General features: G+C 35.2%; 1 protein-coding gene across 8 annotated transcripts in view; it reads right to left on the bottom strand.

Moving 5' to 3' along the window:
• Positions 1-9,941: 9,941 nt before the first annotated feature.
• Positions 9,942-18,046, bottom strand: part of LOC125678217 (anion exchange protein 2-like) — a 47,179-nt gene continuing 39,074 nt past the window's right edge. For all 8 annotated transcript variants that reach the window (XM_048916475.2, XM_048916481.2, XM_048916476.2 and 5 more), the window contains 8 exons: positions 17,278-17,472; positions 16,418-16,690; positions 16,172-16,261; positions 15,417-15,583; positions 14,778-15,031; positions 14,311-14,480; positions 12,887-13,060; positions 9,942-12,667 (listed from right to left, as the gene is read on the bottom strand). In XM_048916475.2, the coding sequence (XP_048772432.1) occupies positions 12,587-12,667; positions 12,887-13,060; positions 14,311-14,480; positions 14,778-15,031; positions 15,417-15,583; positions 16,172-16,261; positions 16,418-16,690; positions 17,278-17,472 (1,404 nt within the window). In that variant the 3' untranslated portion in view covers positions 9,942-12,586. The remainder of the gene's footprint in view (positions 12,668-12,886; positions 13,061-14,310; positions 14,481-14,777; positions 15,032-15,416; positions 15,584-16,171; positions 16,262-16,417; positions 16,691-17,277; positions 17,473-18,046) is intronic.

The following is an 18,046-nucleotide window of genomic DNA, read 5'->3' as shown; positions in this document are numbered from 1 at the left end:
CCCCTGCGGCAATTTACTACGGAGTGTGTCTGGAATGAGGGGTTAGAAAGTGGTCCATATTTTCCTTTATACGTATTTTTAAAATAATTATAGATCTATATAGTTTATCTGGCGACGCAATAAATTCAGAATGATATATAACCCATACCATTTGCTCAAACACTTCGACACAGTTTGAAAATTTCATGTAAATTGGCCTCAGCCGCCCCGTGCTCTCTCTCTCTCTCTCTCTCTCAACATATAACGCAGGATACAATCATTCCTAAAACATTGATAATTTGCAACGATGCGTGTTTTTAATGTCTTGTGATGCATTTACATTGTGTTTTTAAAATTTGAATATTGAACTTGGTTGTTTATTACAAGATTTACGACGTAAATTTTAAGGTTTTAGGACTGCATTCCATGTCACCATTGTCAATAGCATGATTTCAAGGTGCACGAAGAGGGAGATGCTATTTTAAGTGTTTTACACATAAACACTATACATACCAAGTTTGGCCCCACCCTGGGGTCAGAACCCCTACCCCGGGGGTCATGAACTTCACAGTTTTGGTAGAAGCTTCCTCGCTCATTATTACTATATACTCACTTTCTCTGCTAGATGTCCAGGAGTAAAGAAGAAGATAAAAAAAAAAAAACCAACAAAAAACCACACACACACATTTTACAGTTTTTACCCTAATATCAAGTCCCCTTACAGGGGGGGGGGGTGTTCATGAAATTTACAATTTCCGGTCTCCTTCATCTACAGATGCTACGTACCAAATTTGGTCAAGATTGGCCCAGTGGTTTTTGAGAAGTTGTTAACGGACGACGACGGACGCAGACCAATAGCAATAGGTTACCCGAGTGACTCAGGTGACCTAAAAACTGATCATACGCAGCTCTTGCGTATCGATTCAGTTGAGAGATATAAATACCATTTACAGGTGATAGTGGGATATTGCTACATACAGGTGGGAAGTTGACGATGGAGAACCTGAAATCAACCTGTTCATCAAAAAGTTGAATTGTTAGTTTGCCGTAACGTCGTAAAACCTCAATCATTCAATTTATTTTCGATGAGATATCTAAGTACGGCGCAGATGTGGAAGACTTTGTGGTGCCTTTTACTTCGAGTTCACGGGGGTATATCGAATTACATATGAATGAAAATGATTATTGTTAGTAGATAAACCGTCGTCGATATATCTATACGTCGATTTGAAAGCCACCATAAGATATTTTCTTTTCTCGTGTAGAAGCGTTTGAATAAACCCTGCTTCATACGAATATAAAAACAGATCAGCTCACAAAGGGGCACAATTTGTGCCCACGGAAATTCCAACAGGCTGTTGGAAGACATGATCACCAAAGACTATGAAGATATTGTCAATGTGGTTTTAACTCCAGCCATTCTTTATTTCAACTTCAGAGTATTTGTGCGTGGAATCAGAGTGGTGTTTATAACAAAGTAATTCTTAAAACGACTGATAACTAGATAAGAATATTTCCTTTTTTTTTTTTTTTGGTTGAAGAAGCATCGGTTTACGATGTCAAAAAGTCGATGAAAAGTGAAGATAACGAACAGTGATCAATCTCATAATCTATTAAATTTATAGTGAGGAGTGGTCGTGTAAAGTGTCCTATACTCGGCCTACGTCACAATCAAATGTAAATGCGGAACCACGCTTCCGTTTTCCGATATCCATTTGATTTTTACATGGCGATATGAGATATGAATATCCGTTTCAATTCCTTTCTGGGTGTTCTTATCTTCTTATCAGTAAAATTTTAAATTGAGATTTTGTGTTTTAAAAAAAGGAGGGGGGGGGGGGGCTAGATGATTAAAGCAAGGTAACGAACAGTGATCAATCTCGTGACTCCTATAAGCAATACAAAATAGATAGTTGGGCAAACACGCACCCTGGACACGCCAGAGGTGGGACCAGGTGCCTAGGAGGAGTAAGCATCCCCTGTTGACCGGTCACACCCGCCGTGAGCCCTATATCTTGATCAGGTAAACGGAGTTATCCGCAGTCAAAATCAGTGTGCCAAGAATGGCTTAACAATCGGTATGAAACACGTCAGACAGCATTTGACCCAATGCGAGGTTGTATTGACGAACTAGATCGTTATAGCGACCATAGAATTTGCGAAATGCTGACTTCAATCGAGACTGTTGAAACCCCTGTACCATCAACTTGTTTGTCAGTAGCTTACCTCGATTTAAAAACTGACTATACGCAGGACAAGCTCTTGCATATCGAATCAGGTGAGGTATATAAACACAATATGCAGGTGATAATGGAATATTGTTACATAAATATGGGAAGTTAACGATGGAGAAGCTGAAATCATCCTGTTTGTCATACAGTTGAGTTGTCAGTTTGCCGTTAATGTCTACTTTCAATAAAATATCTAAGTATGAAGCAGAAGTGGACGACTCTGTGGTGTCCTTTATTTCGAGCTCACAGGGATATATCAAATCGATATATGAATGAAAGCTATTATTGTTAATAGACAAAACGTCAAAGATATATCTAAATGTCGAATTGAAGGCCACAGCGAGAAATTGTTTTCTTCTCGCGTAGAAGTTTTTGAATAAATTCTGCTTCATTTGAATATAGAAACAGGTCAGCTAACAAAGGAGCATAATTCGTGCCCATGGGAATTCCAACAGACTGCTGAAAGACCTGATCACCAAAGACCACGAAGATATTGTCAATGAGGAACTCTAGCATATTTTTATTTCAACTTCAGGGCACTTGTGCGTGGAATCAGAGTGGTGTTTAACAAAGTAGGTTTTTGAATGACTGATCACTAGATATGAATATTTCCGTTTTCCGTTTTTGTTGAAGAAGCAACTGTCTATGATGTCAAAAAGTCTAATCTTTAATTTATCGTGAGGAATGGTCGTGTATAGTGTTGAAAAATCATAGGTTTTAATGTTATTGATTTGGGGAAAATTCCGCGATTTCAAGTGTACTAAAAGTTCTTACGAATTTTTTAGAATCCACATTTGATTAACACCACTTCTGGCATATGTAGTCGCACAGTAAGTTTGAAGTTTCTCCATCACAGCTGTTAATATTTTCGTGAGGAGCAAAGATAGTTCTGTCGCCAATTAAAAGACCGAGGTTCTCTCTATTTAGGACCTTTTAGAATAAGTGATTTGAGGTCCTCATTTTCAACTATATCAACATAACCAGTAATGACATGCCCAGCTGGACTATAGTTGAAAGAAGATGAAGAACAAGAACATGTTGGTGGATTACGTATAAGATAGTCTATATCTAGCCACTGCAAAGTTTGTTTATAATTAAAAAGTTTGGATGCAATAGTAGAAGTATAGCTGTAGGAAATACAGGGTGTAGACTTGAACTTGAAATAAGATGGAATACACGACTGAACCCTTTTATGACGAAGAATGTTGCTGATGTTGACGGTATCTATTCCTTTGTTTGTAAATTTGAGCTTAAGGAACTGGCGGCATGATTTGGAAGGAATATCATCCATGGTCCGTGCTGGTTTATATAGCCCGTGGTAGGCAACATCCATAATCATAGAGTTCAGTCTATATTCAGGTGTTGAAAAATCCAAGTATAGACTAGCCATAGCTTCTTCAAATAACGTATGTAAAACCCTCAATGGAATAGAGTAAAGTTTTGTACGAATATGATGTGGACCTAATTTGTTGACGTAAGGTATAAGTGAATCAAACGTGACATAATTTATACTTGGTCTCTTATATGAACGATGTCCATGACTGCGTTTCCGTCTTTGGGTATTGGGAAAGAGTCCCAACACATTCACGTTATTTCCTTGTGGACTAGGCAAATTTCCCACATATACATTATCATTGCGTCCATATGGAAATGCACTGCCTAGGGTCCTGATCCAGTGATCTTCTCGTTGTCTACGAAAAGGGGTGCTTAATGTTGGATTGTTTGTGTGATGGTAATTTTTTTTTTTAATCCTTACCCTCATGGACAAGATGGAGTGGTCCGGTGCATTAAAATGCTTGTAAAGAAGTTGGTTACCATCATTATTTATTTGAAATCTGTACCCCGATATTCTTTTATTAAGTGAGCCCTTAGTTTCTCCCACATATATTAAGCCACACAGGTTACACTCAATGGTATAGACAACGTTAGAAGATTTACAAGTCAGATTATCAAAAGTTTTGGTAAAGCTTTAGAAAAAAAATCGGTTGGAGAACAAACAACATTTTGGCGGAAGAAGGCGTGTCAATTACATTGTACATGTCCGTGAGGTATTCAGTATACATTGACTTTTCATGTATGTAAAAGTTTTACAATGATCCAAATGTTCAACATATAGAATTACGGGGACATCAGAAAGTGGGATGGACGGATGCGAAAGGGGATCGGGGTCGGACCAATTCAGATTCCCACCAGCATCATAATAATATTTTTTCTGTGAGGATCCGGGTTAGAATAGGTTCCAAATTATCATCAACAAATATATGGTACGCTCGTGTAAAAAAGAAAAGTTCACATTTCGCTGCTCCAGTGACCACAGATATCGTAGTTGTGTTCGCTGCTACAATGTTACATTGACCACAGGGGCTCGGTTGTCACATATTGAAATTTTATATTATTTGTTCTTGAATAATATATAAATAAAACCCACCACCAAAACCCGCTTTTTTCGTCGTTTTAAAAAAGGTACATAATATGTACATTAAAAAAGGTTTTTTTTTTTTTTAATGTACATATGATATACCCTTTTAAAATCGACGAAAAGAACGGTTTTTGGTGGTTGATTTTATTTATATATTATTCAAGAACAAATAATACAAAATTTTAATATCTGACAACCGAGCCCCTGTGAGCAAAAACCATCAAAATTCAGTTTGTTACTTTCGTTTTACATTTACATTGTGCAAAGCCTTCTCTAGAATTTTTTTTTCAGATAAAATGTAAAATTTAATTGTAAACCACATGTATCTTATTATAGTTATAGTTTAGCTATCAAAGGTTGTAAATATGCTCAAACTTCACATGTCTTATGAAAATATGATAATATTTCAAGATTTTATGGGGGGGGGGGGGTACTTGTAGAGCTGATAGCTTCTAAAATAATACGTCAACATATAATTTTCTTACTCAAATCCTTATTCTAAGATAATAATCTTTAAATTAAAAACAATTCATTCAAGGTTTAGTCCATAAAAATTGGGGAAAAGACCAATGTTGATGTCAGATGGTATTTCCAACAGCATTTCTTTTAACATATTTGGGCTCACAACGTGTACATTATGAAAATATTTATTCCAATTTAATAGAATAAATGATTACATATCATTAAATAAAGGGTATATAGTCTATGTTGCTTATTACAGCACATTTGTTTGAAAAAATAATAATTATTAAGAAAAATAAAGAAGGAGGAGTGCATTTTCATTAATGCTGATTATATGTAGATGGGGTGCTTACTTTTGAGAAGCAATAACAATGAAAACTAGTTCTAATTGTAACGGGGACCGTTACAGATGTTCCCCAAACCTCCCCCAATTAAAAAGTGATGTCCTTATGAATCTATAGGAAAAAATCATTTTATTTTAGCCTTTAATTACATGTAGTACGTTCAATATGGTCATTTCAGTACCAAGAAATGAAAGAAAGCGTTGCACGTGCATACACGCGCACGCGTGTATGATTCCGAATTTTTGTTGATGTCGTTCAACAGGCATTTGTATCATATACCCACAGTATGAATTTCATAACCTTTCCACCAAATATAAGGAAGTTATAGCGATTTTAAAATCGTCCAATCAGAAATCAGCACACGTGCATGCACGTGATGAGCAGTAATTCTAACCACAGCAATTTGTAAGGAGTACCAAGATACATCTAAACCCCTAATATGAATAGAATTTGATGAAAAACAAAAACGTTATCGTCCTTTAAAAATTGAACATTTAAAAAACATTACACGCGCATGCGCGTGTGCGTTGGCATTTTTTGTTACACCAACATATAGATTCACATATTGTCTACATATGCTGTGAATATCATCTCATTCGCTTCATAAATAAGATAGTTAGAAACGTTTTAGCATTATCCAATCAAAATGAAGCGCACGTGCATGCGCGTGCAAATTGGTAATTTTGACTATGTAAATCAGTTAAGGGTCTCAATATCTACCTATGATATGAATTTCAAGCCATTTCAATGAACAACAAAAAAGTTAGACTGATTCCAAAGTTAGCGTACACATTTTGTAATGCGCGTGCACGCGCATGCGTGTGCGTGCTGGCAAAATAACTATTATTTTTCATATGTACAAATGATATACTATCATCCTATTTAGGTTTTATATCGCTTCCTTCAATATTCTGATTTTCCATTTGTTGTACCAAAATTGCAATGCACGCGCGCGCGTGTGCATGCACGTGCAAACAAAATGACTATCACTATGCACATCTACAAACGCTATACTATCATTCTGGAAAGTTTCATATCGATCCCTTTTGTAGTTTCTGAGAACACTACCGGACAAAAAAGTACCGGAGAAAAAGAATAATAATAATAATAATAATAATAATAATAATAATAATAATAAGAAACAGAGTAAAAACAATATGTTCCCAAACTTTGTTTGGGGAACATAATAACATGTTATATATATATCCATCTTGTAACGGCAATTTTTTCATGACCGAGTCCATTTGTAAAAGGCCGAGTATAGATCTACCTTAAAAGTCATACGTTTTGATGTTGATTTGAGAAAAGTTTCAGCGATTTCAAGTTTACTAAAAGATCTTTAGACTCTTTTTAAAATCCACATGATTTACACCACTTCTGGCGTATGTTGTGGCACAGTACGTTTGGAGTTTGTTCTTCATAGCTGTGGATATTTCCGTGAGGAGCAAAGAAAGAGGTTGGGTAGAACATTTACTGGATCCAGCGATGTATCTTTGTAAGTTTTTGTTTGTTTGTTGTGAAATATATGAAGGTACGGTAACTCATATTCATCCGACCCATTGACCGGGATATTAAATGTGTCTAATACTGAAACATGGTTTTGAAGAATTTCATCGTTTGAAAGGGCAGTTGAAGTGCAGGTACTAGCATGTAAACCAGTAAGGGGGGGGGGGGCAAGCTCTTTGTGTTATTACCACAAAAATAAAATCAATTTTGCTATCAGTGGGAGTTCCTAGCGAGCATAGTCCATGCATGTACATGTAAAACATGATTTCAATATTCACTAAAGTTAATGTCGTTTGGCAAATTCATTGTGTACCAAGTTATAGAGGTCAGTCAAATCATTACATGTAAGACATTCTCGCCAATGCGAAATCCAGTACCCTATCTGAAATCACAATCGTTTAATGTGATTAAGTGTAGAAAGATGCTGAAGAACATATCATGTGTTGTTTACGCTATGCATTTTCTCCCGAGTCCCTCTTCATGGGGATATCCGCTGTTTCATAGTACTTAAATTTCCGTAGGGGTTGGTTGTACTCTGCATTAAAGGCACGTTTGTATCCTGCATAAGAATGACTGTATCCAAATAACGTTTGGCTATACGGTTAGTACGTACAAATTATATGGAAATGGCACGTGCTCCTCATATATCATAGTGCCACGCGCCAGCATGCAGTATCCGCTTTTAAAATCGTTGAACAAGATGTTAATGCCCTAGTTTTAGATAGACATTAAAGTCCGCATTTAGCAAATTCTATGGTCGTTATTGTGATCTAGTTTGCCAATACAACCTTTGAATGGGCAAAGTGCTGTCTGACGTGTATCATAGATACCTATGGTTAGGCCGTTCCTGGCACACTGATTTTGACTGCGGATAACTCCGTTTACCTGATCAGGATATGCGGATCACGGCGGGTGTGACCGGTCAACAGGGGATGCTTACTCCTCCTAGGCACCTGATCCCACCTCTGGTGTGTCCAGGGGTCCGTGTTTGCCCAACTATCTAATTTGTATTGCTTGTAGGAGTTATGAGATTGATCACTGTTCGTTATCTTCACCTTGCATTTGGCACCGAAGAAGGGATCAGGGTATACTCTCTGGCGGGTCAGAGTAATTACCCCCAGGACTTCGCCCCACGGGACATTGTGGTCACTGATGTATGGTCTCCCTGCTGGCTAGTGGGCTAGTCCTTTGAATGGCCCAGTCAGTATCTGAACTGCTGTGCCAGACGTAGTCTAGGTCACCTACAATGCAGTGCTCTATACGAGCGGGGAGTCAAATACAAACGGATTGTGTGACCTACACTATGCCAGAGGTCATACATTTGATATTCAGCAGAGAATTATAATTAACTCTGTTACAATATCATATGACAAACTGGAGGCCCGTAGGCTACAATGCTCAACCGAGTAACATTGCATGGTCCTGCTGTTCTTCATAAGATTTTTAGAAGTTTCAATTCCATATCATAACCCCAACCCAGCCCTACAGGGTCATACTTAGCTGTATTTGAACCCATACAACATAGGGATGTATCTATATTAATGTTGCTAACAATGGTTCTGGACAGGATTATTTTGCCTACATTAACCTAAAGTGTGAAATTTGATCCTGATTCTAGCCCTACACTTTAAGGAATGATTCACGACCCCCCCCCCCCTCTTTCCCCCCTTTTAATGATCAAAATCTACTCCCTACCGTGTTTTAAGGGTATTTTAAAAAGGTTATATATTCTGTACATTATGACAGAAGCTCATGGTGAATCGAGAGTTTATTTGTTGTGTCAACAAAGATTGAGGTGTGTTATTGTTTGCGTAGTTTTCAAAATGAATGGATATGGATCAAAGTTTATCATATATACAGTTGATTGATTGATTTAACGTCCCTTTCGAGAATCTTTCACTCATATGGAAACGTTATATATACATTCTCGAACAATGTATCAGATTTCAAATATTCTTTACTTAAAATGCGTCATTTAAAAAGTATGGATATTATTCCCCCCCCCCTTTTTATGATAATTTTTTTGGTGGTAATAATTTCTATGAAATGTGTGAATTCCCTGTCTATCTCATCCCTCTTTCGATTTATATAATTGTTTCACGTTTTTTGTAAGTTTTAGAATTTAACCTTCTACAGGTATACTATCGATAAAATCATCCATACCTTTACAAATACTCTGTAAAATATGATGACCAAGTTAGAAGGACAAAATTTCAGCTTGATATGCAACAGATTGAAGATTTGAATAAATTGGAATCTGCATTACCTAAGGATGCGTGCAAGACTATCAACATGACTTAAATCATAGCCTTAATTGTGTTTCATTTTAAAAGACTTTTTACTACATACACGTGTACATGTATTCCCATGTAAAACTGTGGCCAGGGGCCACAAAAATTAAAACTTGCATATCAATATGACTAATATTGGCCATTACCCTTGATTTCTCCAACAATAACTTTGTTCCCCTACTGAGACCCCACCATATCTCCTGTGACCATGATTTGATCAAACTTGAATCTGTATTACCTGAAAACGCTTGCATATTATGACCCTGTTGTTATTGAGCATGTCAAACTTTGATCTTCAATTGTGGTCCAACCCAACTCCCAGGGGCCATGATTCTAACAAACTTGAATTTACATTCCTTGGAGAAGGGTGTTGCCCTTCATTTGAACAAACTTGAATCCCCTTCATCCAAGGACGCTTTTTGCCAAATTTAGTTGAAATTGGCCCAGCTGTTTTGGAGAAGAAGTTGAAAATGTGAAAAGTTTACAGAAGATGGACAGACAGAAGGATGGCAGACTTTCAGCTCAGGTGAGCTAAATACCAGATTGGTTTAGGGTATTCCATAACTTGTGAATCTGTATACATGAGTATGTCTGTATCTAAACAATTTTGCTAAACTTTTTTCTTTGTGACTAAAAATATCTGCATGTGTTGTACAAACACATGCGACTAGAAAATCAATAGAACTGGAAAAGACAAGAAAATCCTCTCTTTAAAAACAAAACAACCTTTAATCACAGACTTCCTATGAAATTTCAAGGTACAAATCCTGAAATTAACAATCTTTTAAAAAAATCATGATTTCATTCGCAATTGTCTCATATGGCAAAAATGTGTAGCGCAAGTATCCATCAATACAGATATTCAAATATAATGTATATATACATGTGGTTACACAGAATCAATGGCTGTTCTCAAAAACTGCTCGAGTCATAACAAAACAGTAAACAACAAATGACTATCAAACTGTCTATCTGACTGAATATATTAATTAAGCGTGAAAAAGAAAACATGTAAATGCCAGTCATACTAACCTACTCTCTAAATTCTCATTGAAAATGAGATAAAATTACGTAACAAAAAAGACACAGATAACAATTTTTCTGCAACACTAGTGCATACACGGTAGCTGTCTGTTTATATATATAATAATAAATATTTAGATATATATTACAAAATTGTTCACAATAAACTATATTTACAGCAATGTTATGAAACAAACAAATATTAAGGGAATGCTCTTTGTTAGAGAAAAGAGGGGAGTTATAAAAAAAGAAATGTGGACTGTTTCGTATTGAGCAAGACTTCTATACACCTTAACATAAGAATACCTATCATTCACTTTCTGATGGATTCACCCCACAAAACAAAACACAAAAAAGAAAAGAGAAAAAAAATCCTCGTATGTACACCACCTACATTAATATTTCAAATTCACAAAAATAATAAACTTTGCAGGCAGAGGAAAAGGTAACATCTAGAAAAGGAAATATACAAATATTTCAATAACACAAATACTAAATGCATGAACATCATTTCAATCTTCCACAGCCACACAAAGTTCAGTTTTCAAATACCCTGATGAAGGAGGATCGACATATTTTCTACTCTGATCAATAAATGCTTTCTGTATTTTTGCTGTCTTCAGTATGAACACATTTGTGTTGGAGTGTACACATAACACACAGATGAACAAAACAATGTAAATTTTCTGCATGAATATCAAAAAAATCATACAAAAAATTTAAACTGCAAAACAAACAATAGTAAATGCATATTTCTATTGTAATTTCTGATTAAAAACCCAACTTCAATCAGCCAGAAAGATAAAAAAAGAAAATCAGAAACTTTAACTACCATTTCCTACTAGCTGTCTGCCTTACTAAGTTTCTTGTAACTGTAACTCAGTAAATGCCATTTTTCTATTAGTGACTAGAGATTGCAGGTCCACTGATAAAACTTAGCTATTACAAATAAAAGACTAGACAGCACAGGGATTCTTTGAGCATGTCAATTTGACAGAAGAAAGAGAGCATTCTGGGTTCTTATCCCCCATCAGTTAGTCTTTTAAATCATTGTTTGGGATCACCCATTCATTATGGAAAAGATTAAAAATATAAAACTCTGATAAAATTACGTTACTACAATCTATACATTTCAATTCTAATCCTCGTCATATATGACAAAATTGATGTAACTGACAACTATAAAATACTACCATAGAAAGATTTTTAAACCAATGAAAGTGCATTTAATAACGTAGCAACAATTTGATGCATTTAGATATACATTATTGATTAAACCATTAATACTTGCATTTTTATTGCTTACGACTGCTAATAGCACCCATATATATCATTTACCATGCACCAAGCTACTACAAAATGCTGTTCTACTATTGTTGTTAACCTAACATCACATTATTAACACACTAAAACTATTTTCTTCAATGAACTGAAAAACAAATGAAAAAATAGCATCATCAAGAGAAGCATCCCATTACAACTGGATATATTCAATAACTTACATGTTGGTGTTAAACACACTGAAACTCTATCATACATTATATCTCCTCCAACTATGTTGGACGGGGATTATAAATTTGTATTTAGTCCTGATTTTGTTCTGGATATATGCATTGAGACCATTTGTGACTTTGTTCAGATCCTACATTACCATGGCTATTTCAAGGTACCAGTGAATTTCTCTTCGAACATCAGCACAAAAACCTGCATTACAATTTACAAACATAACAAGAAATGCAACATACACATTACACAAAATGAACTGACTCATGTAAAAGCATACCATCTAGCGTTATGTCTTTCTCTCTTTATTCAATTCTATCTAGAATAGCAACCATCTCTTCATCAGTACTTTTTGCATGTAACCCCAAATCCTCATATATAATCATGTTTTCCAGGGGTCAAACCCCCAATTTTCCTCTATGGGACTATGATAACTTTGAACATGTTTTTGGAGACAAGAAAAAAATTCATATCTTATTTTAAATAGTATAAAGAAACGTTTCAAAAAATAAATCTTTGTGTTAAAACATATGACATACTTGAGCTATAAATTAATGGATTTCACAAACATACAGAGCTTAAAAATAAAAAATTTGGCAGGTTTGAAATTCACACATATGGCATCTATAGTCGACCTACTGTACCCTTCAATTGTTCAACCCCACACACATTTCAACATGATTGAAAATACAGTATTTCATTATCACAATATTTGCACCAAATTTGGACAGGAAGTAGTATGAAAAAGTTTCAATAAGCACACAAAGGTCAACGGTAATGGCTGTCCATGCTGAACATTTGCAACTATCGAGTTTAAAAGTTGTGAGTTTAAATCGGCATGTGAGCCAGCTGGTAAAAGTCTCTGTCATCCTCATCTTCAAAATCGCTGTCTTCATCCTCTTTGTCAAGCTGTCATGAAATAAAATGCATAATTAGTGTATCATTTTCAATGAGATGGTGTACGACATCGTTCATGACTTGTATAAGACGAATACATGGCTTTAGCAATTGGAGATTACATAATGAATAACATACAATGTGATTCCCAATAGCTCTACAGTGCTGAAAATGACCCATGTGTTTTCAGATACATGACACAGCTTTACGCATCTTTTATTTTTGGCTCACCTCATTAAGTTCTTGTTCAGAAAAGAAATATCCCATGGCTTTGAGTCGGACAGGAATAAGTAGAATAACAAAGAGTGGGAAGGCAATAGCAGCCGGGGAAAGTTTGAGACCAAACATCAACGCCAGAAGCAGAACCTGAATAATGGTGAAGAGATGCATTTTGATGGTTCGGACCTACAAATAAATCAACACAAAATTAGTGAGCTTAATGCAAAAATACATCAACAGTGCAAGTAATTTTTAAATACTTACTAATAAATATTATACCATTGTAAATGGTATCTATAACTAATGCAAAGTAAATTTCCTCTGTTAGATTCTCAGGCCATACATGGTAAAGACAGGTTCTCTTGGACAAAGCAACTCTCCATTGCAGCAATATGTTCAAGAATAAACAACAATCACTGAGAACATGTTTTCTTTAAAATGTCTTTGTTTTTTAAATTCAAATTCCACAGAATCCTGTTCTTTTTTTACCTTACCATTACCTATGTCAGTTGAATTAACAAAAGGACATCCATTTTGAAATTACATATAAAGAAAGCTTAAGCATTCAACCCCTCCCCAAAGATACTATATATCAATTACATGTACATATCAATAATGTTTTCTCCTCTCAATTTTGTAATGAATATCATTCACTGTTATCTCTTTCCGTGCCCTAGGAAACTGTTTGTATAATTACAATGCTAATATTTCTCTGAGTGTTTTACATTTCTAACTAATCTAAAGTGTGCATACGTATGAATTAAAGTACATTAAGTAACAAAGAATAAGCCTCAGCTTCTCTGCATTTACTAAAATCTATCCATTTTTCATCATGTGAAATTTTTGAACCTTGGTGTAAATAGTCATAAAATTCTTATTTACATTAGGACGAACATTCAACGTTAGCACCAATACATCAAAACACTTGATCTTTTTACATCATTGCTCTGCCTTGCTTTGTTTATTATGACAATATCAGGTGTAAATCAATGCAGCTTTCCTTCTGTTTTCCACTATATTTTTAATATCTTATACTGGTTATTGTCAGTTTCAATGTATGATGTCAGTCGCCTGAATCCCATTAAACGACACTTGTCCAAGAACTTTATAGACAACCCTCGTATAGCATTCTTGGCAAACCACCATGTAGATACATTCTGCATATAATACCTATGTGCAATGTTTATTCTGTGAAACTCTGTATATAACAACACATACCCCCCTTCCCCCCCAATTATTTCATCCACATCTTTGGTTTAGAAGGAGAGCTAAATGGGTGAATACATATATTGAACTATACAAAATATTTCAACTGTAATCGCAAAACAGGGAAATAATTCGACTTGACTAATGAATTATTTCTTTTTGAATATTTACCATATCTGAAATAAGTACTTTTAAAATGCGGGATAAAAGCCTTGCTTGCTAGTACTTACCCTTCTGACATATCCAGTGGAAGGATGATGCTTGTTGGGAATAAATAACAACTTGATTCTGCGATATAACTGAAGGCCACTTAAGGCGGACACACCCACATATAAAAATATACCAAACAGGACAGCCATAGGTACAAGTCGCAACAAAGGACCCCATAACAACGATAAACCTACAACATAATGTAGACACCATCAAAATGGAGTTAATGGACATACATGAGGTTAAACATATCTATATACTTTTAGAGGTTGCCTATATGCAAGAATCTCACAGCTAGCAGGTTGACTTTTAGTTTAAAATATAAGACATGCATAAGCAGCAAAAGGCCAATTAAAGTTCATTAATTGTTCTTCAGATAAGGATGAAGGAAGACAAATCTTGAGATTCCTCTCCATATTTAAATTCCAGATCTGATACATGTTCAAGACAAAAATGGATCTTACACTTCTTTTACCAAATATCTTACCTAACAACAAATTGACAGCAATATTTGTGACCCGTTGCTCCCGAACTTTAACAAGTTTTGGTTTTTCACCAGGCGCATGATATCGGCTATATACACTGAGAGATGAAACATGACACAAAGTTCGCACTGTAGCAGCACACATCCATGGCAACCCAAACAGTCCCCCGATAAATGTGATGATCCCTAGCAACACCTGGTCTAAATGATACCCTGAGCCCTTCTTCATTTTGAATTCCTTTTTATTCAAAGTCATTCTGAAAGTAAACACACATAGGATTTATTCATGGTTTTATGCATTATGTACAATACATTTAAAATATAAATCTTAATACAGACATTTTTTTGCAACATATCTAGTCTTTTTATATAAATATTTTTTCTTTGCTGAAAGAATGCCTGCAGGCCTCGCACAAATATGTAGATTTTGGCCATTGCACCTAACCATCAGTTTGCTTAGACTTATAGAAGGGTAGTACCATGGATAATTTAAATACTCTCTACACTTGAACAACAGTCACTTCTACTGAATCAAAAATAAAAATAATAAAATTAATACTTTTGTGAGATATCTCTTATAACCATTATTGTTCTGTAGTACTGGAAGTTTGTGAATGATGAAGATTGATAAATGGTACTTACTCTGTGATTTGAGTTTCTAAGAATAGAAGAATAAAGAGAAGAAAAGCTGGTAGTGATGCTCCAATGATCATATCTGTTTTCATTCGTTTTTTAATTCCCATTGGTGGAACATACCAGCCTCTCTTTGAGCTGTCAGTTGGTGTAAAGTCATCAGAGATCAATAATTTCTGCAAAGAAAATCACACTGAATTCATATCTGCTCCACAAAACTTTAAAAATGATGGAAATGTCCAGTTAATTCACATCTAACAAATACAATTCAATGCCCATCAAAATTTACACATATTGGTTCATTTGTAATTCAATGACATTAAAAATGACCTAATTTTTGTAAAATACAGACCCCTAAAGACAGAAAACTCTACAACTGAACACAGGTTTGCTCTATTGTCATATTCACATTTTTCATTGATATTGTGATTTTCCACCTGACATCAGTTAATGACATTTTTCATTGATATTGTGATTTTCCACCTGACATCAGTTATTATATGACATTTTTCATTGATATTGTGATTTTCCACCTGACATCAGTTAATGACATTTTTCATTGATATTGTGATTTTCCACCTGACATCAGTTAATGGTGCTGAAACATGCCTATGCCTCAATACAGAGGCATCATCATTTGATGGCACCCTAAAACAGGCGACTTTCAGTAACTTGAAATTCAAGTGACTTTTTGGGCTTTCCTACATATCTACAAAAGTTTAAAAATGACTGAAATGTCCAGTTAATTGATAATCCAAAAGTACCTGAGTATAAACTGTAGGTGTTATGGCATCAAGAAGCACCATAAGAAACAAGGCAATGACCACTCCAAAATCTCCCAGAGCTCTTCTTGCCTGTAAAACAGCACAAATTGATAATTCAACAGCTCTGAAGCTTTCTTTTATAAAGCTACACAAGCAGATGTACAATATATGTGTCCCCTACCAGCCCCGACAATTGTATTTTCATGCAAAGAACCATAACTCTTGAAATTTCAGAAAACTACTCACACTTCTGCCTAAAAATTTACTATTCCTAAAAATTCTCAAAAAGTAAGCAATGAAAAAAGTCCCCAACATCAAGACGAGTGAGAGTAGGGAGGTGTTTGGTTTGGGTGTGGTGTTGTGGTAAGGGTGTGGCTCCTGTTCCGAGGTGTAGAGGTTCTCTGTGGGGGACACTATCAGGTATGGTGATGTGTCGTTGATTGATATGTTGGATGAGACATTGAAAGTACTGGCATTACAGTCTGTGTAGGATTCCAGTAAGGGATGATCAATGAAAGTCTACAAGAAAATATTGCAATACATCAAAGCATTTATATTCACATACATTCCTCATTCACTTCTTGTATTAATAAATTACTTACAGAATTCAATTTTTTAAAGATTACTGATTAATAAAAAAAAATACACAAAATAAAAATCTAAAAATGTAATTCCTTTGGTATTTAATAATCTAATGGTTTCATATACAGTAATCCAACTTTCATTCACGTGCAATAAATATCGTGAGAGTCTCTTTCTTGAAAGAAATTGTTGTCATGAATTGAACATTTTGTTAAAGCATAAGTCCAAATGTTGGCTCAATCTCTTCATCATCATTAAATAAATTTACATCAGCAATTACTGGATTAGAGTGGCCCCCCTTGACTTCAGCATATGTAATGTGGGATGTTGCTCTACTCCAGAACGATCAAAGAACCAGTATATTTCCCAGACAGTATGAAGAATCTTTGCATGCCGATTTCTGGGAAAATATTTTCAATGCTGACGATTTACATGTGTTGGAACAAACGGTGTATTCTATGTCCCCTGAAGAGTTTGGTGAACATGTGATAATGAATAGTTCATAATACTGTTCACATACTTACCGCCTTTATCTTTTTGACAACCTCATAGATGAAGATGAGCGAGATGACTATGGTGAAGATTTCTTCAGTAAAGCGGGTTATGTGCTTAACAAGAAAGCTGCCTTCTAGTCCAATCACAATAAAGGTAATTAGCATTACCCAGAATCCTATCCAAAACCGCATGGGTAGAAACTCAATTTCATAACTATCACAAAACTGTATAAAAAAAAAATAATTTTTTAAAATATATATACTGACATAATTATATATCTACTGGTATGTACACACACACACACAAATCATTTTTAAAAAAATGTTTTCTTTATAACATCATACTGTTTTAGAGAAAAGGAATATTAAATAATATTTTGAATTACTTTAAAATTTCAATAACAGGACAGTTCAGAGCAGCCGAGACAGGTGTCAGTAAAGGCCCCACACCGACACTGGATAGATGGCCCAAATATTTCTATAGTGTGTCTTCATTACATACACAGAAAGGGCAGCCAAGACAGGTGCCAGTAAAGGCCCAACACCCACACTGGATAGATGGCCCAAATTTTTCTATAGTGTGTCTTCATTACATACACAGAAAGGGCATAAATTGAGATCATACATGGTTTCTAAGTACCCTATCATAAAATATCCATTATGTCTTTTAAATCACAGCAAAATTAATCTAGTAATTGTAGTGTCCACTGCTCTCCAAACAACTGTGAATTTCATCCACAAACCTCACCTCATCATCAATTAACATACCCTCTCTCAAGGGAGCCAAACATATATATGA

Source organism: Ostrea edulis, chromosome 2 (genome assembly GCF_947568905.1).
Source record: "Ostrea edulis chromosome 2, xbOstEdul1.1, whole genome shotgun sequence".
Classification (NCBI taxonomy): Eukaryota; Metazoa; Mollusca; class Bivalvia; order Ostreida; family Ostreidae; genus Ostrea; species Ostrea edulis.
This window is presented reverse-complemented; position numbering and strand designations above follow the sequence as displayed.